At 40.2% G+C, this 25047-nt stretch overlaps 2 protein-coding genes across 2 annotated transcripts in view; both read left to right on the forward strand.

Annotated features, from left to right (window-relative positions):
* The window catches only part of LOC116051590 (neurexophilin-2), a 47656-nt gene extending 27290 nt beyond the window's left edge, over window positions 1-20366 (forward strand). The window contains exon 2 of the mRNA XM_031302108.2: window positions 18970-20366. Within this exon, the coding sequence (XP_031157968.1) occupies window positions 18970-19788 (819 nt within the window). The 3' untranslated portion in view covers window positions 19789-20366. The remainder of the gene's footprint in view (window positions 1-18969) is intronic.
* A 2809-nt stretch (window positions 20367-23175) lies between these two features.
* shmt2 (serine hydroxymethyltransferase 2 (mitochondrial)) overlaps window positions 23176-25047 on the forward strand; it is a 28821-nt gene continuing 26949 nt past the window's right edge. Inside the window, exon 1 of the mRNA XM_031301754.2 lies at window positions 23176-23350. Coding sequence (XP_031157614.1) covers window positions 23318-23350 — 33 coding nt within the window. The 5' untranslated portion in view covers window positions 23176-23317. The remainder of the gene's footprint in view (window positions 23351-25047) is intronic.

Genomic DNA, 25047 nt, shown 5'->3' on the forward strand with positions numbered 1-25047 from the left:
GCCAAGGCCGATCTGCTTTTGTTTTTAAACACAGATAGTGTCCAAAACTGAGGCTGTGCTACACGGAACATAATGGAATTGACATCTTTCAGTAAATCAATTTTGTTTGCCCAAGATGTACCTTACGAGTCCATGGATTCAAACTTACAAGAGACCAGTTGCTAGTTGAGTGAAATTAGGAATCCAGCTGAAACTGGTTTCCCACCCACTAACTGTCAAAAGACCTCATAGGTCAGTATTCATTTCCTGAGTTTTGTCACTCATTGTGGATAAGCTGCTTCAGCCAAGCTTTTCATCGGTTGTCACCTGATTTTTAAAGACCCAGACGGTGCAGTGAGCCATTGCCTCCCCAGGGCCTAAAAACATTCATTTAGATAGTGCCAATATCCAATCTTCCAATGTGTTTCTTCTGGACATATCTTTAAGGAAAAAAACGAGGGAGAGAAATGTAACAGTGTTGATATCCCTTGGTCAGTGACATCACATTTATAAAGGCTGTGTGTGTGTGTGTGTGTGTGTGTGTGTGTGTGTGTGTGTGTGTGTGTGTGTGTGTGTGTGTGTGTGTGTGTTTACTGAAGCTATTCCAGTAAAGCATCTAGCCAAGGGGCAGAGGAGAGCTGCCCTACCCAGTAATTGAACCACAGATCCTGCTGGACTATTAGTCACATGTCTTGGTCTGTCCAGAGCCTTTTATCGCTGTTGAATCAACACAAGCAGTGTGAATGAGTGCAGGTCACTAATACAAATGTAGCTATCATAGCAGTGCCGCAATTTAACTTTCTATACAAATTTCCTGCTACAAGTTCTCTGTAACTGAGAAAAAAACTTTTTTTGAAGGTTTTCATTTTGCAGAAGTCATACAAAGGAAGGGTTGGCTAATGTGTTAATATGACGTTATCGTTTATACCAAGGATAATTACGATTGTACTTATCTAGTTAATTGCTAAGATCTGGGTAAACAGAGACTTTACTAAAAATAAGTCAGATGGGGCAAGAAACGCATACCCAGATGATTATACGGGTTCTAAACTCTTTTACTTGAAAAGGAAGGTGAACAGTAAATATGTTACTCAAATTGTCTATTGTAGAGTCCCATTACAGTTCACAGATCAACTTCTTGGTTTTAACCTTGCTTGTTTTAGCTGTGCACACACACAGTTTTAATGTGTAATAAGGGATTCTTATCTAAGGGATATATCTGTATCGTATATGTCGGCTGATAAGTAAGAAAGAAACTGACGTTGGGAAATGCCAAAGATGTGTTTGAGGTGATTTAGAAGCATAGTTTGTCCAACAAGGAGCAAGGACAACTGTAAAATATCCTGCTCAGTACATCATTTGATCACAATTTTATTATAACTCAATTAAAGGGATCCTTATCAAAATGTTTGTACTAATGTAAAAAAGAATTACATTTTTTGGATTTGTTAAAAAAATATCAATATCGTATTGATCTCAAAATTGCAGTTTTGGTTGTTCTCAGCAGCTAACTTGGTGAGTAAAATGCTATCAGAACAGAAACAATAACCAAAGCTATAAAGAAAGTTTTAATCAATACAAATGATCTTATATATCTCTGGTTGTATTTGGCCATTGCATGCAATGTTGCATATCAGTTAGCAGTATGGCTTTATGGCATGGCATTATTGGATTTTGGGGATTTATGCATTAGTTGATTGACAGATAAATAATTTGCAATCAATTGATAGTTGTTAGTAAGGGAGATTTTTTTCTAATTCCAGTTTCTCAATTGTGAAAATTTGCAGATTATATTTGTTTTATGTGTTATAAATTGAATATCTTTTGGTTTTAGACTGTTGATCAGACTAAACAAGCAATTTATAAAGGCATCCCCTTGTGTTTCAGGAAATTGTAATGGCCATTTTTACTATTTTGTGACATTTTATAGACCAATGATAAATCATGAAAATAATCTGCAGATTAATCAGCTATGTAAAAATAAAAATAAAAAATCATAATTAGTTGCAGCCCTATTTGCATCACTGGATAAAGTAAATACATTTTCAGATATATGTAGGCTTCAGCATTAATACCAGATATGTGTATGATGCATGTGGGCATCTGCGATCAAGAATGATGTGTGTGTGTGTGTGTGTGTGTGTGTGTGTGTGTGTGTGTGTGTGTGTGTGTGTGTGTGTGTGTGTGTGTGTGTGTGTGTGTGTGACTGTCCCATCAGGTAGACAGGGAGAGAAAGAGGAATACTGCTGTCCTCAGTAATGTTTTTGGCCTGATGGAAAGACAGCAGGCAGGCAGACGAGTGAGAGGCCCAGAGAGATAAAGGCCTACTAACACTAGTGGATAGCATGACACAAATAACCGCAGTGGACACAATTGTCTGTGGAAAGACAATCCTGTGTTCATTTCATTCATATCTACTCTGATATTGGGTCTCGGAGTGTGAAACCAAGTCGAATGATAGAAGGACACGTCTCTGCAGGAGGGCGAGTGAAGAGGAAAGAGAGAGGGAGAGAGTAGAGAGAATACTTGGGACAGTTCTGGATGAGCAGCAACACTGACGGCTTCTCTCTTTTCTTTTTGTCTGTTCTGGCCTCTGTCGCTCTCTCAAACAGTTTCATTACTGCTCTATTCGATTCATTTTCATCTGCAGAGAGGATTTTTTTATGAAGTCCAGGACACACTAAGCAGTCATTGGATCGTTAGGTTGCTATCTACAGTATACACCCAACCCCCATCTTGCAGCTCGTCCTGAGCAACAGAATGAGAGCAGGGCCGCTGGTCAGCACTCTGGTTTTTTTGCGTCCAGATGGTGGATGTGAAAGATCCCAGTTAGGGGTCCCAATGCTGCGTCCTTGAAGCAGGGTGATTTATACACTGGCAAAGGCATCCAAAAGGCAGGAGAGGAGAAAACTTGCTATACATTGTGCACTTGAATGTGTATGTGTTGTCTTATATTTATCTATCTTATCCATCGTGTTATTTCCAGCTCCTTTTAATCAAATTACTCTCACAGAATAAAGTGGAGCTAATCTTGTGCTTTCTATGCAAATGATACTGCAGGAACCTTGTCGCTTCAGTAGCAGTAGTTGTGTGTTTTCGCGTGTGTGCCTAACCTTGAAGTGAAAGGTGAATGCCGTCCGTGTCCTGCTGCCGGCATCTCTGAGGGGTTTTATTCATTGGCACCTCCCACTGTTTTCTCTCCAATTAACTCTGCCATCAGCCCCGGTGAAGACAGTGTGCCCCAAACCGGAGAGCCATGTATCCCCTCACAGGTTTGAGCTTTGCCCCCGATCAGCCCCACTCAGCTTAGGCCACAAACGCATGGAAATTGTCCTTCACAGCAGGGAAGAAGCAGACATGGAAACGCTTAGTCTTTTCATCTTTGTCTAATCATCCTATTACATCCCAAAAGTCTGCTGACTCCCAAATCAGGGAGTCCTGGGCTCTGGCAGCAGGATGGAAGGAAAGTAGTCAGGAAGGACAAATGGAGGGATTGAATAAAGGATGAGGGGTTACTGAAATTAAGGAAGGATTTATCAGGAGCTAGTCACGGATGTGCGGATGGGTGCAGAGAAATAAGGGAAGGAAGAATGCAAAGGTGAGGAAATGGAAGAAGAAAAGGGATGCAAGAGAGATGAGGGATGAAAGGAATCAAGGAAGGAAAGACGGAGGAAGTTATTAGGTAGTAGAGTAACTCTAGTCATGTCTAGTCATGGGTGGAACGGTAAAGAAATAAAAGGACATCTGGAAAGAGGGAATAAAGCAAAGAATAATATAGAGATGAGAGAAAAATCAATTAAGAAAGTAAGGATGGAAGGAAGGGAAGTAGAAGGATGAAGTATGAAAGAAATTAAGGAACAATCAGAATTCGTAATTCTAGTTATAGATGAATGAAAGGATAGAGACCACTGGAACAGGAGGAGATAAAGGAAGGAAGGAAGGATGGGTCAATGAGAAAATGAATAAAGAGAGAAAGGTTTGAGGAATAAATTAATGAAGATGAACCAAAGAAATTAAGGAAGGAAGGAAATATCAGGAGCTAGTTATAACTTTGGTCTTGTAGTCACGGATGGGTGGATTGTTGGGTGGGTGAATGAATGGAAGGATGCAGAAAAGGAAGAACGAAGGAAATAAAGGAAGGGTCTACAGATTTAGGAAGTCACGATTCTCAAAATCATATGTGGGTGGGCAGATGGTAGGATGGAGATGTGGGAAGACATAAGGAAGGAGGAAATAAAGCAAGCAAGGATGGAGAAATGAGAAATGTATGGACGAAAACGATGGATGGCGGGATCAGAGTATTAAGGAGGAAATAAAAGGGAGAGGATAGAAAATAGCGAATGTGTGAGGAATGAATTAGGGAAGGAACCATCAGAAGCTAGTCACATCAGAAGCTAGTCATAGTTTTAGGTTTACGTGAGCGGCCCCAATGTTAACACAAGCACTTGAGTGTATTGATCAGGCTGGTTATACAGCACATCCTCCCTATCTATACATAATTATGCATGTCTGTATTCTATTTCCTGGGCTGAATTTCCACTGATCTGAAGTTAAAATACAGTTAATATATTTAACAGGTCAGTGGAAATGCAGCTATTTACACATCTTGACACTGCTAAGATATAGATCGATTTCAGACCAGCAGAGTGATACAAGTAAACATGACATGAACAGGCTTATCCAGTGGTAATTTTTCGATTACAATTTTATGCTTTTTTAGCAGTCAAAAAATTCCTGGTTAACACCTCTCCCTAACATACATCGAGCTGCGTACTGTGGCACATGGAATGCGAAAAACTAGATATACTACTAACGATTGCACACAGCAAGGCGAGATGAGATTTTTTGTTGCTGTGACATTTAGCCAGCACTGCTTTTTTTCAGTCAATTACAATCACGGAGAGGGTCACTGTTGTGAATCTGTTACATTCCATTCTGTTATAACGCTGAAGAAAGCCTCTCTCATCTGTTTTAATTGGTATCATGAATTTGTATCATAAATTGTTACACTGTTTTCCGTTCTGAAGATGTATCTGTGTGAACCTATCTTGAACCAGTCCTCCTTTTCCATGGATCCTCTTTCTTATCTATCTACTTTCACGTCATCGAAGTGAATGCAGCGATTGTTAGAAAATGTATATATCCTTGTGTGTCTCATTTAACCTTTAGAACATTGTGAACTGAACCCTGCTTTGTGTCACTTTGTTCTCCGAGATCTTGTTACTGCTTTAACAATCAACTCACAGAGGTCAAGCCAGTAGCTAGGATACGAACCACAAAACAATCGTGATCGGATTGTTACCTAACAGTCCCGGTAGCCTATGTGAAGGAGTGAAGGTTGACATAACAGTGTTTTCTCTTATTGTAATAATCCAGAGCCAACATTGCCAACATTGCCTTTCACTGCTGTGTGTTCCTCTGAAACTCAGCCAGGTTGGCATTTTACTATTGTTCTGTCAACAAACGGCTAATATTTGCTAAGGTAAGTTACCTTTTGTCGGCCTTGTTTCTATATAGTTGGAGTGCAGTTTCAGTTCTTTTTTTGACCAATGAGATGGAGGACGCGTGCGAAACCTTGAAAAAATAGAGCCAGAGCGAGAGGTTTTTCAAACAAGCCACATGCCGCTTAGTCTGTTCGCTAACACAGAGCAGGTTAGAACATCTTCATTGAGAAACACCAAAACAATCTGATAATCACTTGTTCGCATCGCGTCCAGTTAGGAAGAGGTGCCCTGACAAAATAACCTGGCGACACCGCTGCCCATTACCATAGTCACTCACTCGTGTCAGCCGTGCACACGGCGAGAAATGAGATGAGAGGGAGAGACGGTGTGCTGCTGCCAGAGGAGCCGGAGCAAACTAAAAAAGGGTCTGTAAAGTCTTGCGAGAAAGACGCCAAGTTGGCTGCGCTGTTTGTGCGTGTAATATACATTACATTTAGCTAGTCTGAATTTGGGGACGAAGGCTCGTCCAGGGCCGGCACAGTTGACTCAGTCAATGCCCATCTGTTCTGCCGGGACTGCAGATGATAGTTAGAAAATTTGGAAAGGAAAGAAGTGTCACGATGAACTCATAATTACAATTATGTTATGAATGAGGTGTTGGAAGGATAGAAAGATGGAAAAAGGAAAGATGCAGGAAATAAGGAATGATGAAGAATTAAAAAAAAGGGACCAAAGAAGGGATGGAAGACAGATCAGAGATTGAATAAAGGAAGGATGAAGAAATTGAGGGGTAAAGGAAGAAAAACAAAGGCAGATTAAAGTTAAAGTTGTTAAGTTGTAGGCAGTGGGACCGCAGGTGGCTGTAAAAAAAGGAAGCGAATGGAAGAAAAAAGAGCAGGTCTTTATTATGGTGAGTAACTTTGACACGCTCACGTTGCGCCCAGCGCCAGTCCATCCGTCATCCAGCTCTCCTACCGATGAGCTCTGGAAACAAATCTGAGGAAGCCGGCTTTATTTTGCCGCCTGGGTGACTTGTCGGAGTTGTCCCACGTGTCCCTGTATCCCTTCCCAACTGACGTCTCCCAGGCTCAATTGCACCCGCTGGGAATCTCTGCCTCTCTTCTCCCTCCTTCTTTCCATCTCGCCTATTCATTATGCAGATAGTTAGTTTTTTTCCCTTCTTCTTTTTTGCAAGTCCCCTGAGTTTATTTGATTCTTTATTTATCTCAAATGTTTTTGCTGTTTATCTGTTTGCAGAGCGTGTATATGCGCTTGATAAGTTGCAAAACACAGAGGGCATCAATCACTGTCACTTAGCTGCTCAACACGTCGCTCATGCTGCCAGAGCCCGAGTACCCTGCACCTCCTCCGAACCTGCTCAGTCTAACTTTGATGAATTTCAAGCTTGTTCAATACATAAATCTATGAGAGAGAGAAGGAGGGGGGAGGGTTGTGGGTGATCAAGACAAGCGCTTTTGTGCTTTTGCAATCTGAGTCAGATATATGTTTACACGTTTAGAAATGAGAAATCCAGTGGCGCGATGTCAGTTTTCATATTCCCCAGGCCCATGGCAGCCTGCTTGGCTGCAGCCCCCTCCACTAGCAGACTTCTGCAACAGTTATTTAGATGAATGATTAAAGTTAAGGCACAGCCAGCAAGAGTCTCACCACTCTTATTTAAGGAAGAATGGGATAGCTGTCATCTTTTGATGCATTGCCTGCCATCCCGCATGCAAACGAGACACCCTCAATCCACCAATGCCTTCCTTCGTCACTCACTTCCTCTCCTACGGGTCCCCAAAGAGTTGCCGAGGGTGATTGATCAGGTGCCGTGGCATCACTGGAGACATGTGGGAAGTCTGCCCACCCAGCCAGCCAGGCAAAAAACACTCCGGCATGCTGATCTGATGTAATCAGTAAGATAGGAGGAACAAGGGAGGACTCCTGCACACAGTTGATCTATGGTCACTGAAGTCTGGCTCCTGAGCGCAAAATCTTCTAATGACTTTTTAGATAAAGCATACTGCCATTTGTATTCACTCCCTCCCTTGTCTACCTTTCAGCAGACGCCGTAGACAGATGTGAAGGAAGACATAATAGACGTTAGCTGTGTTTTCACAGTCCTGTTTTGTGACTGATTTCAAAAACTGATTATAGGCTAAGGTCAAATGTACAATACTTTTCATTCAAGTTGTGAGACTGCAATTGATGAGAATCAAGTAGTTCACCAATACACAATTTGTGATTTCATTTTCAGTTTTATTCATTTTTATTTTTAATTGTGCCTTTGTTTTGTCAGTAATACTGATATAATGTTGATATTCTCCAGTAATACATACAATACACATCGTGTTCTCACTGATTTGGCTGTGGCAGCATTGTTTAAAGATACATGAATGAATACTCCCACTCACCACACGATGCTCAATATGTTGTAGGCACTGAATGCTTATTTGGCACTGATTCATAGTCACTGGGAGAAAGTACAGTCCCTGGGGTTAATATCTTTCATAGCTCCATAATCCCACCACATTTTACAAAAGGTTGTGTTAACAAGAGCGGTATAGTCTGTTTAGGGCAGTTAATCTACATGAGTTTATAACCTTATTTTATTACGTTGTGCTATAGAGGCAGTTATCATTTCCTCCTCCATACTTTCAGTTTTTGGTTGTGGCTGTTCCTTTTAAATTAGGGATTCACTGCTCTACGATCCTAATTTAAACTGGAGAAGTTTACAGCTGTGTGTTACAGTTGGCAGAGTTTAAGGACCTTATCTGCCTTGTAAATAAAATTGCAATATTTTCCAAAAGAAAGTTCCTTAAAGGACAATTCTGGCGATATCTAGTCTCATATCACGATATCGATATAATATCGATATATTGCCCAGCACTACCACTGTAATCATGCGTTATTAACCCCTAGGTTCATTTTGCGCCGGAATTGTCCTTTAATGCTCAGGGTTATTTTAAGATGTCAATTGATTAAAAGTGAAACTCTATAAAGACAAATACAGTAAAACATGAAACCTTAAAGAACCTTAAAAGTGCCAAAGCAATGGAACAGAGATGGAAGGATTTATATTGTGACATATGTTGAATTTGTTACTGCACACCAGAACCGGGGATTTTTACATTTCCCTCTCAGTCCAATTATAGTGGCATCTGCAATATTTTGTAATATTGTCAGCATAGAACACTTAAGCTGGAACACAATACCTTCATAAATCCTCTTATGTAGATGTGAGATGGTGGAGAGTACTATATCACTTTCTTTCTTTCTTTCTTTCTTTCTTTCTTTCTTTTTTCTTTCTTTCTTTCTTTCTTTCTTTCTTTTTTCCTCAGGTGATGCTTGCTCCAAACAACACTGGTACACAGCTTTATTTGCTGCATATGCTAGATGTTGGCCAAATGGAAAGTACTGTTTTTTCTTTATGAAACCTTTGCTCATGATCAGCCAGAATACTTTTTACATTTTGCCTGATATGTGGAAAAAGTACTTCATCCCTTCTTTAACTAAAAACATATTTCAGGGTTGGCCTCTAGCTCACCCAGTAAGAGCGTCTGCCCCATGTTGGCTGAGTCCTGCAGCCTTGCGGGTTCAAGTCTGACCTGCTGCTCTTTGTTGCGTGTCATCCCCCATCTCTCTCCCCCTTTTCATGTCTATCCACTGTCGCTTTCAAATAAAGGGAAAAAAGCCCCAAAAAAATAATCTTAAAAACAAAAAATGATTTCAGAGCTGAGCTGGTAACTTTTCGAAACAATATTACAGATATTACTTCTCAAGAAACCACTGATTATTCTCTATGGGGTGAAGTGATTCTCATTTTTGTCTTATTGCACTCATAATCTCACTGTGTGTCGTATATATATAGTCTTTTTACCTTTTCTCTCTTTCTTTGCACTTTCCCCTCACATTGTCTTACAGACCTCTGCTTTCACTACACTCATTCTCTTATTCATTTTCTTCTTCTCCCTTACTATGTTATCTGTCTTGGCTCCATTTTCTTGCTTCCTGATACTCCCTGACTCAGTAGCTTTCATTTTCTTGATAATCCAGCGACACCACTGGACTGCGAAATCACTTTTAGTGCCTTTTCTTCTTTTTTCCTCTCTCTTTCTCTCTCTCTCTCTCTCTCTCTCCATTTTATTCTTACGGGTTTATCTTTTTTCCTCTTGGCTTTATTTTGCTTTTTGTAATTAAATGTAATTTTCAGTTCTCCCATTTTTGGGGGCCGAAGGAAGTAAAGTTTCTTTTTTATTATTATATGATCGTTGTCAAAACAGAGTGGAGTCACTGCTGGTATTAAACATGTCTGAGCCACAGTACCACACAACCAACACCTAAATATGTTTAAGTCAACTTTCTCTGTCTTATTGGCCTCACAAATTAGTTCAATTTTTACAGCAGTTATGAGCACGTTGTAAAATTATGAAATGTCCTTTAACCAAACAAACAGACAAAGGTTTGACTTCTATAACGTGTCTGTTTTAGCTCTGTCCCAAGATCCAATTCAGCTCCCAGTCATGGTGGCCCAGACATTCTATGGTCCTATAACATTTCTAGGGGGATCCTGCCATGTTCATAAGGCAAATGGGATTTGTAACCCCTGGGATGAGACCTATGGGTCTGCCCCGAGCTGCTACAGGGAAGCATCAATGGTATTACAACTGTAAATCCCCAAAGCACCTTAACTGTCCTCTTTCAATGCAAATAGCAGCACATGTACTCTATGCTCCTTCTGGAGGTCTTATGTCATTACCCCTCACCCCTAAGGTGAGTCCAGACACCGTGCAATGTTCTGCCAACTCCAACATTGAAATATGTTTTTTTTATTTGACTATCTGTTGCAGATGTTTTAGACCTGCCTGTCTGTTGCCAACTGAATGCTTTCACAAGTCTGGAACCCACTTTACCAGACACTGCAATGTCAGCCACATGTATTCGCTATTTAAAGTGTTCATATTATGCTCATTTTCAGGTTCATAATTGTATTTAGAGGTTATCAGAATAGGTTTACATGGTTTAATTTTCAAAAAACATATTTTTGTTGTACTGCACATTGCTGCAGCTCCTCTTTTCACCCTGTGTGTTGAGCTCTCTGTTTTAGCTACCGAGTGAGGCATCACACTTCTATTCCATCTTTGTTGGGAGTCGCACATGCACAGTAGCTAGGTAAGGACTACTACCCAGTCAGAAGCAGAGTATGAGGGCGTGCCACGCTAGCAGCTAGGTGAGCATTATAACGTGTGTTACAAAGTGACGCACAGTCGTCACGGAAGTAAAGGCTGGACTACAATAGAGTGTTTTCTGTTGGAGATGGTAATTCCCTTTGGGGTGGATTTTGGGCTTTTTCACTTTGTAAACCTATAACGTGCACAAAAAAAGATACAGTATATAACACAATAAAGGAAAGGGAAAAAGCCAAAAAGCATAATATGAGCACTTTAAAACAATTTATTTTGCACTTAGCGACATATGCATCGCCATTGGCAAGATCACAAAACTGATTGCAATCTGTCCTGGTTTTCACGGACTACATGCAAATCGAGGTTGGCCCTACTCCAGCTCAGAGTATGGTGGTAATGTACCTGAAGCTGTTTGGTAACTGCCAAAAACTCTGGAAGAATGAAAACTCTAAAAAAATTGGTTATAACAACAATAACAATAATCAGTTAGCTCTTGCAACAACTGTCCATCAACGAAAGACACAGGTGAATCACATTTATGGACTATGAGCCGCAGACAAAAGCTTTTTCATCGTTACAGGCTTTCAGTCATGCCGCTTCCTGTGGATGGTGCACCAATCTACCTGTTGATTTTACCTTCAATTGTCACCAAGATTGCAAGATACTTGAACTCCTTCACTTGGGGGCAGCAGTACATTGACTTGGAGGTGCTGACCCTCATCTCATTCACTTCACACTTCACACTACAAAAAACTGCTCCAGCGTGCACCGCACGCTAGAGACCAGTGAAACTAACAGAACTACATCATGAAGAAAAAGCAAAAATTATGTCCTGTGGAGATTTCTCTAAATAATGACTCTTTCCCCTGTGCAGTCACTGTAAGGCATTCTGGATCTCAGTATTATCTACTGTGGTGGAAGAAGTACTGAGATATTTTACTTAAGTAAAAGTAGTAATACAGTACCACAGTCTAGAAATACTCAGTTACAAGTAAAAGTTCTGCATTCAAAATGTTGCAAATTACAAAAGTATTACCATCAAAATATACATTAAAGCTATAGTGCAACTTTTACACATAAATAAACGTCCGTTACATTCAAGCCCTTGCTAAAGGAGTTCACATAATTCTGACTAAGCTTATTACCAGCAGGGAAAGCTCTCTGGTGTTTGGTGTCTGTGGAAACAGACGTGCCAGCAGAATGAGTTATTAGAGTGAGTTATTGAGTTATTTATTAACTCCACAACAATGTATTTACAATAGCAAAACACAAAGTGCCGTCAACCAACCTTGCTCACTCACTTACAGCTCTTCACACTGTAGCTGCTTATTTTGGCTCTTTGATTGGTTGCACAGTATGTCAGTCTACCTGTATTACCCAATACCTTGACAGGCAGGAAGTGGGGAGAGATTACAGCAACGTAGCATTAATGTGAATGCCACTTTTTTTCTTAAGCACGTAAACAGTATTTGTGTAATTACTCTCACTGCCAGAGGCGTGAGACAAAAGTTCCATACTACAGCTTTAAAGTAAAGTACTCATCCATTTCAACAATATTTATTATATTACAGGATTCTCATTATTGATGCATTATCATGTTAATCACTTTAATGTTGCCTTTGGTAAGGTGGAGCTAATTTAATTACTTTATATAATACTGGCTAGTTTAATCTATAATAATACATCATCATTTATTAGTTGATTATATTTTGTATTGATAATATGATATAATTGACTGATGATATGAAATATATGCAAAATAGCTAGTAACTAATGTTGTCAAATTAATACAGTGGAGTAAAAAGTATAAATTAGCATAAAATGGAAATACTCAAGTAAAGTACAAGTACCTAAAAAGTGTATTTAAGTACAATACTTAGGTAAATGTACTTAGTTAGTTTCCACCACTGATTATCTAAATACCCGAAATAGAAACGGGATAGCTGAAATGAAAGTCCTTGAATGTTAAGGGTCTTACAACACAACTCATACCTCAGTATCAATGGTGTAGTTAAAAAAAATGTCATCTTTCAAGTTCAGAACAACAGTAAGAAAACTTTTTTTACTAAAAGATATTTAGCTTTCCACCAGCAGCTTGAACAGATTTATGGCATTTAGGAGCATTTAAGGTAAACATTGACTTCAAAGTAAACACTGATTTGTATTCAACATCTCATCCTGGAGTATAGTATAGTTTGCGGCCTCTCTTCCTCCTCTAGAGGAACTATGAGGTACACCTGAAAAATGTGGGGAAAAACAAATCAACTTTAAATCCCAAGAAGCAGTAAATGGTAGAAACAGAAAGTTAAAAAAAAACTAATAGTAGCTGGCATGAGAGCCTGTGGTTTGTAGTGCGGTGGGAGTGGAGCTGTACATTAGACTCTTCTCTGTGACAGCAGATCAATGCAGCCTGGAGCACGTATAGAAATGAATTGATTGTCACCAATAAAACTCCAATTAAACAAAGGAACAAGCCCGGGAGAGAGCTCAGAGACAAGCAGCTCTCATTTTTTCATCAGTCCTTCGGGGGAAGGATGGGAGGGCGGGAGGCAGGAGAGGGAGTCGGATGTGTGCTTGGGGAGCTGGTGAGCGAGGTCCATTTCCTCTGAATACTCTCGCTATCAAGGAGGTGTGGAAGTTATGGATGAAGCGAGAGACAACGAACTGCCGACGGAGGATCAGATACCCGATAGACAGAGAGAGTGGGAAAGAAAGGGAGAGCAGAGATGATACCATTGATCTTTCCTTAATGACGAAAAGAGATCTTAATTGTGGTGGCATGTGATATATCAGGTTTCAGCAGTCAATTCTAGAGCTCATCTGACCTATTCCTTACATAATAAGTTAGTGTGAAGCCCTTTACCACACAGTCTATCCTTCACTTTCTCTCTCGAATACCTTCTCTATCTGCCAGTATGTGTGTCTTTTTTTCTGTCACTCAGTCTGAGCTACTAATCTCCTTATTGAACAATTCCTACATTTTATTCTTGCATGTACTTGCAGGTAGGTTATAGGCCTCTCGTGTAAGTTGCAACTAAAGTGTTTTTTTTTGCCTATATGAAATAACTCCAAATTAAGTTATAGATGATTAATGTTCCCCATTCCTAGAAAATGTACAAGATCTCCTTACTCTCTCCTCTCCTCATCTCACTTCTCCGCTAATATCATTTTCTTCACTATCTCCCTCTAGCTCCCAAGCTCTGTAATTTGATTGTTCTTCCTATGATTGTGCTGTTATTTAGTTGCTTGTATCATACATATGTATAAGTCCACCACAATACTTATTCCATATTCTGCTATGATTTCCCCCAGCATCCTACCAAACAGGAATCTAATTCTTAAATGGAGGAAACACTAATGCCGTGTTGACTTCACTATAGCTTCACTATGTGGGGAACTTTGCAGGGAACCCATAACATCCCCCCCAAGTCAAGCTTTCTCAGATCTTTACTTTAAAATAATTTCTAGTGGGCTGAATAGGTTGAAAGTTAGACATTTCACACACTTCCCTTGGTGGGAAAGTAAAGCCTCCACATTGTGTAGCTTCTTTTGGGGAGCATGACAGTTACATTTATGTTTCCTGTAAAGTACACTGTAAAGCTAATTTTAACCAACAATTTCTTTCTTCAAATTTTTCCTTATCATATTCAGATTAGCCATGCTCACGCCCGCTGATAGGGGGGGACAAATGGGTCTGTTGTCCTGGGCCCAGGGTAGGGGTGGGGGCCCAGAACTGGAAAAAACATATGTAATATTTGAGTTACATAAAAGCTTTTTATTTGTTTTCTTCCTAATTGTCCTTGAAATAGTGGTCAAGAACCCCACCCCCAACACAAAAAATGGTTTGGCCACTGATCAAAATTTGATGTTGTCATTTGATTTGAAGTTCAGTACGCTCAAAATGTCCAGTCAGCACAAGTCCGGTGCTCAGAAAAGGAAAGAAAAGAGAAGAAGAGAAGAAAAAAATAGAGGCCTTAGAGATTTTCTAAACAAATATTTAAAAAAAGGTGGTGACAGTGAAGCTGGAACTAGTAAAGTCAATGTAGAGCAAGGTAAGAAACACCGCAGCCAACGTTTACGAGCCTTGTAACGTAACCTAACAAGCCAGCTCTAATGTTAACGTCCATTAGCTTGTATAAAAGCCTGACACAACACGTTATCTTTGACAGAAACCACATGAGTTTGGTAGCTCCGTCAGAGAGGATGAGACAGAGAGGAGAGAGATCCAGCTGCAGTCAGGTGACAGAGAGAGTGATGCAGGAGGGGCCCACTGCCCCGTTGAAGAGTCTGAGCAGGATGGATCAGAGACTGATCACACACTTAATTTCAGCGAGAGATGTGAGGAGAGGAAGAGCAGAGGAGAGGAGAGGAAGTGCAGAGGAGAGGAACAGGAGAGGAAGAGCAGAGGAAAGAAAGGAAGAGCAGAGGAGAGGAACAGGAGAGGAAGAGCAAGGGAAAAGGAGAGATCTGGGCGCGGGGGGGGGGGGGCCATCTAATATTATCTCGTCCCGGGCCCAGGCAAGACTGTCAGCTGGCCTGGCCATGCTAGTGCAGTGGCTATAGTGATGGCAATGTCATTCATGGTCGCCAGAGGATGAATCCTAATTACTTTCATGATCCCCTGATCCTTCCTCTGGCAAAACCATGAGGTCACTTTTGTGGTTTTGAGTGAAGTGTCTCAATGACTGTTGAATGGATGCTATGAAATTTGTTACAAACTTTTATGTTCCCCTTGGTATGAGCTGTAATAACTTCAGTGACCCCCTGACTTATTATACAGAGCCATCATGATCTTTTTATTCATCCAATAAATTGGTTTATGACCAAATACCTGCAAAACTAATGATAGTTCCATCAGCCTCAGCTGTACTTGTGTTTAATGCCAATTAGCAAATACTGGGGTTGCTAACATGCAAAACAAATATGGTAGACATGGTAAACATTATATAAGGATTTTTTAGCATGCTGACCTTAGCATTTTTGGTAGTACAGCTTCACAGACAACAGTCAACATAAATAACTCAACCAGAGGCAAAACATTCTTAAAAAACACAACTTTTGGTTCATATCACTGTAATTACAAAATATACGTTACCATAGATAGAAAAATGTACTTTTTTCCTAATACTTATTATTATTGCATGCTTACAATTGAACAAAATGTGATACGCATCTCCCAGATGGTTATAATTGCAGACCCTCTGTTTCCTTTACAAGCCTCTATATCTAACAGTTTGGGATTCTGGCACTAACCCTGAAATTACACATAGTCTGTCTGTAATTTCTGTTTTTATGCTGTCTGTGTGTATTTAGCTTCAGCATCTCTTCATCACCCCAGCAACATCCTTCCGTCATTGTAACCAAACTGAATAGAGGCTGAGGAGGAAGGAAAGCGTGAAGCTGTATTTTCAAACCGTCAATCTCTCTGGTTGCTGCAGCCTGATGTGACCTTATAGCAAACATCCGCGGTTTTGCAAAAAGTCTATAGCTTATGGATTTCATGTCAAGAGAAAATATCTGATATTTCTTCTAACAAATCCTCACCCTTTAAATAGATTTACTGTCCAGCACAAAAAAAAATCATATTTATGCTAATGCAAAGTCCATCTATTCATTGGTTTCCGTTGGAATTTTATTACTTTTTCGTGTGACAGAAGAAAAAGCCCTCTCTCTACACTCATCTTTTTCCACTCAATCGATGTTTATTAAAGTTGCTGACTGTGTACAGTTTCTTTTCCCCCCTCAGAAAGACCCGCGCCGATCTCCCCCATCATAAAATCATTTTTGAGCTTCATACAGTTGACCCTGAAGGTTAGGTTGAGGTTCCTAGCGTGATGTTGCGGCTGAAGATGGTTAAGGATTATGATGATGGTGCTAGTTCGAGGTTGGTGCCATCAGCAAGAGAAATGATTAGGACTGCACCAGCAGTGTTAGCCTGACAGATGGCAACACATGGAGCTAGCTGACAGCACTGCTGACAGCGCATTCACAGGAAGTCCCCATCTTGCATGCACTGTACACACTGTTTGTTGCTGTATGTATGCTGGTGTTTTTCTGCCATCAACTGTAGCTTATTCCTACCTGTCAGCGTCAAAGTCGGCTCACATCACCAATTCACCAGCTTAAAATTGCAAGACTACTGCATAGGCCTCCTGTCATGGCACCAAAGGGAGTCGGGGTTTGTTAAAAATCTTCACTGGGTCATTATCCCATTAGTCTATATACACAACATTCCACTTCCAGGATTGCTCCGGTGCCGCCTGGAAATTCCGCTGGATGTCACTCTTTTCGGCCGGTAGTCTCTTCGTTATCTTCCACTTTCTTTGTGTTAGCATTTTAAACTCCGGTGGATTCATGAGGACTATGGTTAACTGCTCCTCAGATCTCTGCAGGGTAAATCCAGACAGCTAGCTAGACTATCTGTCCAATCTGAGTTTTCTGTTTCACGACTAAAACAACTTTTGAACGTACACATGTTCCACCAAAAAAAGCTCCTTCTTGAGGCTATTTTTCAGAGGCACAGTGGCTTCGTCCGGCGCTTAACGCCACCCATGACAATTGTGATTGGTTTAAAGAAATGCCAATTAACCAGAGCAAGTTTTTCTCCCATCCCGGAATGCTGTGTGGACTCGCCAGACTCTCCTCCGCAGCGCTGTGGAGATCTGGCAATGCGAGACTATTATCCCAGTCAATGGTCATTTATCAACACCTGTCTATTTTTGGTAATTCATTCCTGCAGTGGTCAATAAACTTTCAGTTATTTTCCACTCAGTCAATCTACTTAGAAATCAGCTCTGCGGGCATGTTAATAAATGGCCAAGAGACATAGCTACATTAATTGAATGACTGCATACATTAGGGGCTGTATTGAGTGCTGCACTGTTGCCTCAGTGAAAAGCAATATGGAGTTATTATTAGGTTCAGTGATTGATGAAAAATGAGGAGCGCTTTGGCACAAACCTGTCGGCTCCACTGCCCTGGATAGGAATGAAGGGAGAGGGAAACTGTCCTTGCATGAGAAGACACAAATATCCTGTACTTGTTTTGAAATGCTGTTTTCATTAATGCTTTTGGTTTGTTTATCCACTACAACATTTTAAAACTCTATCCAAATGCATCCTCAGGAAAGCACATGTAACCCCTCCGAATAGCTGTAATACTTCTCGCTGTCATTTCGTGACAGCGCCGAGAGAATGTGTCTGTGTGCTCCAGTGTGTGTGTTTTAAAGTGTCTACATATAATGCATATACGGATGTGGAGCGTGGCAGTGATGTGATTGATGAGACATGAAAGAGAGCAGGGGAAGATTTCCAGTCAATCAGCTCAGTAAATAACCACCTAGGCTGTGGATTAAAGGCAGAAAGCTGTCTGAACTAACAAAGGCTCACATCCATTACCTCACGTGCAGGGTTGTTTTTCTCTCCGGAGCAACACTGACAACAAAATTAAAGTGTGTTAACAAAAATAGATGTTTTTGTTTTCTTGAATTTCAAGAGATGAAACATAGCAACATCTAACAACTTGGATGCTCGCGGAAATAAAAAATCATGTGAGGTAAAAAGATTTCTGCAGAGGAGTGACCTACACAACACTTCAGATTATGAAAATGTGTGTAGAATGAAATGGGACATAATGGAATCTTTTCTGAATATTAGATTTTGTCCAGACTGTTTCAAGATTGGATGTAATGTAAAATTCCTGAATAATTCAGCCTCTCTGACCTCTTCAGCGTGGCTAAGAGGTTGCAGGTTGTTGGTTCAACTCCCAGTACTGAGAACAGTATATTCTGGCTTTACCTCAGCAACCAAAAGGGCTGGTATTCCATCTACTGTATGGTGCCCACTATTTTATGTTAAGAGCCTTTGAGCACGGTGCAGAACCCTTTAACTGCTTCATTACTGCACTGTGGCTGATGCTGGGTAGACATTGTAAGGATTAAGACAGATTTGAATCCCAAATTGGTTATCCTCAACGGTAACCTACCGGGCTAAATTCCAGCCCGGTCAGTTGTCGTTTGACGTTAATTTTGCGTCCCAACAGCTGATCAATTTCCCAAACAATCAGCGATCTTTCTTTTGGTCAGCTGTTTTACAGTTTGACCACTTCTGCAATTTGATTTCCTACATGGCTGCTGTCAAATATCCATTTTAATCTATAGCCAGCTCGTTTTAACAGTATTAAAGTTGTATTTTAGAAGTTGTGGCTAACTGTAGTCTTAACAAAACGTAGTATGTTTTGTTTGTGCCGATTAAACTAATACAACTGATGCTTTTTCTCCTGGAGAATACGTGAAAATTCTAATTTAACAGCCATTGGCCTTTAAATAAAGTTTTCTTCTTCTCTGTTTTTCTTTTCTTCAGGTCCAAGGGTTGGAGAAGCAGGTGGAGTTCTCTGACCTGGGTCCAGTGGGGTCTGTGATGAAGACTCTTCCGTATGGCATGGGTGGAGGCACAGTGGGAGGAACAACAGGGGGGGTTGTTAAGCCTCCGTACCAAACACGTATCTTCTCCACTTCCATCGACCAGACACCCATGAAATCCAAGCCACCCACCTACAGTTACTTCAACCCATACGACTCGGCCCGGAACCAGTCCCTGCTCCTTGACCAGACAGGATACCGCTCTAAGCGCAAACCCTCACTAAAGACAGCCATGAAGACCAAGAAGATCTTCGGCTGGGGAGACTTCTACTTCAACGTCAAGACCCTTAAGTTCAGCTTGTTGGTGACAGGGAAGATTGTGGACCACATCAATGGGACGTTCACCGTTTACTTCCGCCACAACTCATCCAGCCTGGGGAACGTGTCGGTCAGTATCGTGCCGCCGACCAAAGTGGTGGAGTTTGAGGTCCTCCAGCAGCAGCATCTGCACCCTCACACTCAGCAGGACGTCCAGATCCAGGAGACCCAGCAGTCCACCATCGACCCTAAAGAGACAAAGACCTTTAACTGTCGGGTGGAGTATGAGAAAACCAACAGATCCAAGAAGCCCAAACCTTGCCTGTACGATCCTTCTCAGACCTGCTTCACAGAGCACACCCAGTCTCACGCTGCCTGGCTCTGTGCCAAGCCCTTCAAGGTGATCTGCATCTTCATCTCTTTCTTCAGCATTGATTACAAGCTGGTTCAAAAAGTGTGTCCAGACTACAACTTCCAAAGTGAGCACCCTTACTTGGGATAAGTAAGTGAGACTGAACTGCAAAGAGAAAAAAAAGACAATGTTAATGACGACAATGATTAATATAATGATAATGATGGAAATCATAGTCATATTGATTACGATGAAGAAGCAGGGGAGTTTTTTGCCTCTTAAACCGCTGTGAATGGGGGTTTAAATCAAGTATAATCAGAGGTATGGATGGTTAGGATATGGCTGATTTCTCTGAATATTTTCCAACTTTGTATTTGTTAACTTCTGTTTTATTAGCTTTTTTTCTGTAAATAATGTACTCAACCTCAGCACACTTATTGTTTTTTAGAGATTTGTTTATCAGTGTTATTACTTTTTGCAGTTGGAGAATTCGGTTGAAAACAGCTGGAATCAGTATTATGCCCTCCGAGTACCAAGGGAGCCTCTGAGGCGGCTGTGCTGCGCCATCACTGTATGGCGGACGTAATGTTATGGTAGACTGACTGTTAATCATCCTCTCAGCTCCACGTTTCCCTGGATATAAGAAAGTTATGTGTATGAGAAATGCTATGCTGGATATGCATACAATATACTGTATGAATAAGCACATTAAAATCTCTTAAACTGTCTGTCTTTTACTGGGTTTCCATTCAGAGCTACAAGCACATTTGCGGGGCACAGCATATTCATGTTATCTATCTCAGCAAGGATGCTATTATGAATTAAGTTACATTTCACTCTGATTGGGAATTCATGCTCAAGCTTTCTGTGAAGATACGTAATTTTTAATTTTCTGAAACATATTGAAGGGAAGGATTACATTTTAACATGAAAACCAACCGTGAAACATTCTTAAGATGATGATAATGTTTGACTCCTTTTGAGGGAGTTGGTATACAGTAATTGAATCTGAGGGAGGTATCTGATATAATTTTTAATTACATTTACCCAGAAACTGAGAAGAAAAATATTGTATTGGAGGTAATATGACTGACAGATTAATTGTCTGTTTGATTTTGCAAGCAAAGGAAGTATATTTTAGGAAGCATTTTTCAGTTGCACCTAAATCTCCAGGTGGCTTCCTCACAATTTATTGACTGCTGTATCACAGGTGCCAATGTTATAATCTTAGTTACCTAATAATTCTTACTTCATCATAACTTTCTTTTGGCTAAATATATAAGATTATGGAAAAATGAAGCAGGATAGCGTCACCATTGCCAAAAAATTAATATATATATATTCATGCATCCAGATTAGAGGTTAAAACTGAAAGCATAAATCTACTCACCCACCTCTTCCCTGATTAAATTAAGCAAACACACCTGGAACACCTCCACCTTGTGACTATCTCAGACTGTCACTCTTCTTCCTTTCTTACTCTTTTTTTCTCTCTTTCTTTCGTGCAGTTGTTGATTCTTTGCTCTCGACACCTCTGATGTGATAATGGTACTCAGAATTTCATTAGAAAACACACAGTCTGTGCTAATTGAATCTTCAGCTCACTCTCACTCTCACTCAATACCCTATTCTGCTTTTGATCAATGACATTGAGATGGAGGTCCAGGGAGGTCCATGTATCTAACACAACACATACGTTGCTTTGGATAGTCTGGACATGTGAGGATGACATGTGAGTGCCGTATGATTTTTTTCAAACCCCAACATGTAAATTCACTGAGATTATGGACACTGACAGCACACAATAGCTGACACGTCCATTTATTATACTGTATGGTGATACATATAAAACGTGTAACCTCTTTTATGGGAGAATATCTACACCAATCAGAAATAAAATGTTAGATACAGAACATTTTCCTGGAAATACTATTTTGCTAAATGTTTCATGCTTCCCCAAAATGTTCTAATCTTTAATTAATCAATTGTCTCTGTCAGATTATTAATTTTTTGCTTTAATTTAGTATGTTTTAAAGCCCTTATTGGTGGGTTGAGAGTAGGTGAAGGACAGGAAATGAGGGGAGGAGAGCGATGGGTAACATGCAACAAAGGTCCCCAGCTGGAGTCAAACCTGGGACATTGCCGTTCATGGTTGGCACCTTAACCGCAAGGTCACCAAGGTTCTCCACTTATTTCTATTGTGGGGCAAGAGGACGTGGTGCCTTTCTCAGCATTAGTTGGGAAGACGGCATAAAACACCATGCACTGGAAACTAGTCTAAGCTGAGACTTGAAAAACAGAGTCACAGTCATATTTATTGAAAATGTAAAGCCTATAGAATTAGATTATGATGTATTGGCTAAGATAACTTTATTGATCCTCGGGGGGGAAAGTCACAAGCTACACAGCAGTATATAAAGTAGTTTAAATTAGCCCTAACTTCATCAGCTACAACATTAAAGTGATGCACACATTAATGCATCAAGAATGACAATCAAATAAATAATATAGGTCTACATTATTATGAATTTGGCCATTCTTCATAATGAGTAGGCCTACTTGCATTTTGGTAATTTAAGTACATTTTTATACAAATTAGGACTACATTTTGAATGCATGCCTTTTATTTGTAACGAGGTATTTTCTACACTGTGGTATTTACTTAACTAAGTAAAATATCTGAGTAGACTACTTCATCTTCCACCACTAAAGTAAATCATATGATTGACAGATAGTAGAGTTTAGATTCTCGGCCCAAGCCCGAGCCCGACACAACCTCGGCTCGGGCCGTTATTTCCGCCACTATCCTCGGGCCGGGCCGGCCGGGCCGGACCCTTTATCAAGCATTTTTTATTTTTTTTATTTTTTTTTTATCCATTACCTATTTAGCCTAATTGGGTGGGGAGAAAGCTATGCCATAATCAGAAATATTATAAATATGTATATATAAGCTATATAAAAGTAACAAATGTGTACAAAATTTAGGCTGCAGTTACAAAATGCAGCACTTCATGCGCGGAGTCTCCTCTTCTCGCACGCATCACACCGGGTCTGCTGTGTGCTGTATTGTGTATCTTAAGTGCAACATGGAGCTTGAAGATGTAAAGAAAAAAAGAAAAACAGGAGAATTACCTTTGAGCAAGTGTGGAGGAAAGTTGGAGGTATGGAAGCAGTTTAAACAAGTCGTGGACAGTGACAACAATATGTTGTTCATCATTGTTTCTTTTTTTTTTTTACGTTTCTTCATTCAGATCCATTTGCGATCCGTTCCATTCTAAACAAACAGCGCAGTTTACAGGCTTCGTCCTTGTTGTATTATTCTAAACAGATTTCTGCAGTTCAAACAACTCTGAATTGTAGTTTTGAACGTCAGTTATAATGGCCCACGTATTAAAAAATGTCGGGTTTAAATCGCTCATAATTACAGTTAATGTGTCGGGCCGGGCCGGTCTCGGACGCAACGTGCTCGGGCTCGGGTAGGTTCGGGCTTGATTTTTTGGGCCGATCTAAGCTCTAACAGATAGTCATTTCCTCACAACGGCCTACAATTCCCGTCAACCCTTTCGGCAGGATTGTCGTAACCAGCCTTTGCCAACAACTTCAAACAGCCCATTCGGAACCTGTCAGCGGTGTGTCGCCTGGTAGTGCCGCTTCTTCCTTTGGTCTGAGAACTGGAAACATGCTGTCCTTCGCCCTGAGACAACTCACACGGGTACGTGTGTCATAAAGTACTGTTAATGTGTCATTGATTCCGTGACGGTTTGAGTTAGCGCATCTGTACGGTCAAACTGTACGCTAGCTTAACGTCAGTAACGTTACTAAAGTCGTAAGGGTTTAACTAAATTGCACGCGTGTGCTTGAGCAATTGTCACCAAGTCGAAGAATATTTTCGGCAGTTAACCGCTAGCTAACTATCTTTTCTGTCCTGTTCATATTGCATTTTTGACATCTTGGTGGTTGTTAGTTAGCTGATAAGCTAGCAGGCTAGCATTCAGTGCATGTTACATGGCTGCAACTGTGTCCACGTAGCTAATGATGCAACAGCGACTGCTCTGTTTCATCACCATCTGCAAGAACGAAAACTTTCAATGTAACTACTACCTCACTTAGACTATTTAGTTAACGTATTGTAACGACCGGCAGGATGCCGTTGTGTTGACTGTTCTGCACTGCAGTGCAAAGGATCGTGGGACTATGTTATTAACGGTGCCTGTCCTAGTTTAAGTATGGAAATGATGTTCTGTTAGTGTTTTCGTTATGCATTTATGTAACTTGGGTTTTAGTCTTGATTTAGTGTTCATGTTTATTTACATTTAATAAATGTTACATGTACTACATTTGAAGTGAGAAGCCATTTAAATACATATAAAATGTATCACAAAGTTCTTCACAGAATCCACACAAAGCGATAAGTGGCTTTGTAATTAAAAAAAAAAAACACTCAAAAGTAACATCATTCACACACAAAAAAACAGGAGCTGAGAAAACTCTGTCATACATTTCATTATTTTACAGTAAGGAAACATCAGAGGTAGGATTAGAAATATACAATTTCCAACTTGGTATACCAACCATTTCTATGATACTAACATACACCGAGAAGTAAAACAGGCTTAAATGCATAGATAAATAAATAGATGGATAAATAAAGCATAATTTAAAGCTAGACTAAAAATATAGCTAGGGATTTAGTTTGCTTTTAAACTTATCAACATGCTCTGCTGCCCTCAGCTCTTCAGGAAGACTAGCTATAGTAATAGAAGGATGCCTTGCCATAGGTTTTTGTTTTGACATTGGGGATAATTGAAAGGCCACTACCAGACGACCTGAGGGTTCTAGAGTGTTCTAGAGTGCTAAAAGCAAATCTGATAAATATATAGCATAGCACCATGACCATAAGAGCTTTATAAACCAGTAAAAGGAACTTAAATTTAATGAATCAATTCTGAAGCTAATATATTTAGCTGAGGCTGATATATACTGCAGAAGCACTGAGAAAATATTAACTTTGTGCTTTGAGAAAATTATGTAACAGATTTAGTAAGGCTGTATTTTTGTCAAAACAAGCCATTGTTTCAGCATTGTCAGCAGATTCTTGAATGTTGAAGTATTTATTACTTTAGGGTAGCTACAAGGAGAATGTAAACTTAATTTTCCTGATATGGATTTAATATTAATTTATATGGTGAATCTAAGCTCAAAGGTCCACTCACCTTTTACTTTCACTTGCCAGTTTATTAGGTAGCTTAAACTAATGATCAAACTCTAATATTCAATCTACTTTCATTCATACCAATGGGTTGGGGAAAAGCATTTGCAACACCTTTCAGTATAACCCATAGGGGTGCACAATATATCGACTCAATATCGTTATCGCGATATCACGTTGCGCGATATTATACCGAAAGT

The sequence above is a fragment of the Sander lucioperca genome, chromosome 6 (assembly GCF_008315115.2).
Source record: "Sander lucioperca isolate FBNREF2018 chromosome 6, SLUC_FBN_1.2, whole genome shotgun sequence".
In the NCBI taxonomy this organism is placed as follows: Eukaryota; Metazoa; Chordata; class Actinopteri; order Perciformes; family Percidae; genus Sander; species Sander lucioperca.